The 2133-nt window shown below is 46.2% G+C and overlaps 1 protein-coding gene across 1 annotated transcript; it reads left to right on the forward strand.

Annotated features, from left to right (window-relative positions):
* Window positions 1-576: 576 nt before the first annotated feature.
* LOC103440799 (probable aquaporin PIP2-8) lies at window positions 577-2133 on the forward strand. The gene is made up of 4 exons (XM_008379507.4): window positions 577-1111; window positions 1225-1520; window positions 1616-1756; window positions 1862-2133. The coding sequence occupies exons 1-4, from the start codon at window positions 823-825 to the stop codon at window positions 1979-1981; spliced, it is 846 nt and encodes a 281-aa protein (XP_008377729.1). The 5' UTR covers window positions 577-822; the 3' UTR covers window positions 1982-2133.

A 2133-nucleotide genomic window follows, 5' to 3' on the forward strand; every position in this document is an offset into this window, starting at 1 on the left:
TGTATTGGACCCATAAACATGGTTCAATATTTAGTTAGCTAATTCAAGTTTTAGCCATTGAATTGAAGCATTGAAACCAATATAAGTAAAAACATAAACCACATTCTCTTGAGCTGAATGATTGGTTCAAGGAAGAATGCTGCATGCCTGCTCCCAACTCTTAAAGCAAACCCTAAACCCACCAGTATAAAAAAAAAAAAAAAAAAAAGTAATGTTAGGAAGATTAAATTTTCAGACAAAGTTTTGAAAACTAAAAAATATAAAAATTGATGATTGATTTCTTATTTATACGTTAATAAATGTACTTATTCTTACTGATGATATGTTGTTTAATTTATAAATCTAATTTTCAAATTTAATTTGCTTATCATTACCCATACAAAAATGGTCCCATCCCAAACCAAATGCTCTCTTCCTCCATCAGATAAATTAAGAAAACCCCACAACCTTTTAGAGAGAGAAAGAGAAATGGGAGAGAGTGGGCAACATATGACCGTTGTAGGGCGTGACCTAGTTGGATGCCAGGCTGACTTCTTTCTTTGGCCCTACCCAATACCCACCCATCAGCGTAACCTCCCCAAACCCCTTCCCTCCGTCACTCCCCCACACAGTCACATGGTCTTGCTGTACCCCCTGGGTCCCACCTTCCCCTTCACACTTTCTCTCTCCAAAAACCCTAGACCTTATCCATTAATGTACCGTTTCCCTCCCCTGCTCTTTAAAAGACACCCCCAAGCACCTCGCTCTCCCAAAACCTCCAGAGCTTTCTTCTCTCCGTCAAAAACCCCAAGCGCTTTCTGAGTTCTCCACCTCTCTGTGAAAATGTCCAAGGAAGTGAGCGAGGAGGGACGAGCCCACCACCATGGGAAGGACTACACCGACCCACCGCCAGCTCCCCTCATCGACTTCGACGAGCTCAGGCGGTGGTCCTTCTACAGGGCCCTCATCGCCGAGTTCGTCGCCACCCTACTCTTCCTCTACATCACCGTAGCCACCGTCATCGGCCACAAGAACTCACTCGGGGACTGCGGCGGCGTTGGCCTTCTTGGCATCGCCTGGGCCTTCGGCGGCATGATCTTCGTACTTGTCTACTGCACCGCCGGAATCTCTGGTAAACTTACCAACAACCCACCTGCTTTTCAGCTTAATCTTCAAAACCCATGGCGATTTTTGTCCTTTTGGTGCTTGATTCCTGATGGGGTTTGCCGTTTTGGTGTTTTCCAGGTGGTCATATTAACCCAGCTGTGACTTTTGGCCTTTTCTTGGCCCGCAAGGTCTCGCTCATCAGAGCCGTGGCTTACATGGTGGCCCAGTGCTTGGGAGCTATCGTCGGCGTTGGGCTGGTCAAGGCCTTCCAGAAGCACAAGTACAACTCCGTCGGCGGCGGCGCCAACTCTGTGGCTAGTGGCTACAGCAAGGGCACGGCTCTGGGAGCTGAGATCATCGGCACCTTCGTCCTCGTCTACACCGTCTTCTCGGCCACCGACCCCAAGAGGAGCGCACGCGACTCCCACGTGCCTGTAAGTCTCTCAGCAACCTCCATATATTTATGGTTTCTGGTTTTTGGGCCTTAGAGATTTAGCTGATGTATGGTCGGTTTGTGCTGGGTTTGCAGGTTTTGGCTCCACTGCCCATTGGGTTTGCTGTGTTTATTGTGCACCTCGCAACAATCCCCATTACTGGAACTGGAATCAACCCAGCAAGGAGTTTCGGCGCTGCTGTGATCTACAACAACGATAAAATCTGGGATGACCACGTAAGAATAAAAACTTAACGCCGTTTTTGAGGTGTTTCTGATGATATTTTGAGTTTTCAACTGATTTGAGTTTTTATTTTTTTTACTTTTTATTTTTGCGTGTAGTGGATCTTCTGGGTCGGACCATTTGTGGGAGCACTGGCTGCGGCGGCGTACCACCAGTACATTCTGAGGGCGGCGGCGCTCAAGGCGTTGGGATCCTTCCGCAGCAACCCAACCAACTAAAACAAAGATTGAAGAAAAGAAAGCTACATTAATGTTCTGTTGATATTTTGTTCTCTGTTTGTTAGTGTGTGTATTGAGAGGATGGATGATGATCTTTCAATCTTTCTGGGTTCTCTATTTATAATCTAATTACTTAACTTTAATTATGTTCA

The sequence above is a fragment of the Malus domestica genome, chromosome 05 (assembly GCF_042453785.1).
Source record: "Malus domestica chromosome 05, GDT2T_hap1".
Taxonomy (NCBI): domain Eukaryota; kingdom Viridiplantae; phylum Streptophyta; class Magnoliopsida; order Rosales; family Rosaceae; genus Malus; species Malus domestica.

What these genes read in the sequence shown, in the direction of transcription:
- LOC103440799 (XM_008379507.4), top strand. Translation starts at nt 823, where the DNA reads ATGTCCAAGGAAGTGAGCGAGGAGGGACGAGCCCACCACCATGGGAAG. An exon ending in CTGCACCGCCGGAATCTCTG is followed by an intron (nt 1,112 to 1,224) that starts GTAAACTTACCA and finishes GGTGTTTTCCAG; the next exon opens with GTGGTCATATTAACCCAGCT. An exon ending in CACGCGACTCCCACGTGCCT is followed by an intron (nt 1,521 to 1,615) that starts GTAAGTCTCTCA and finishes CTGGGTTTGCAG; the next exon opens with GTTTTGGCTCCACTGCCCAT.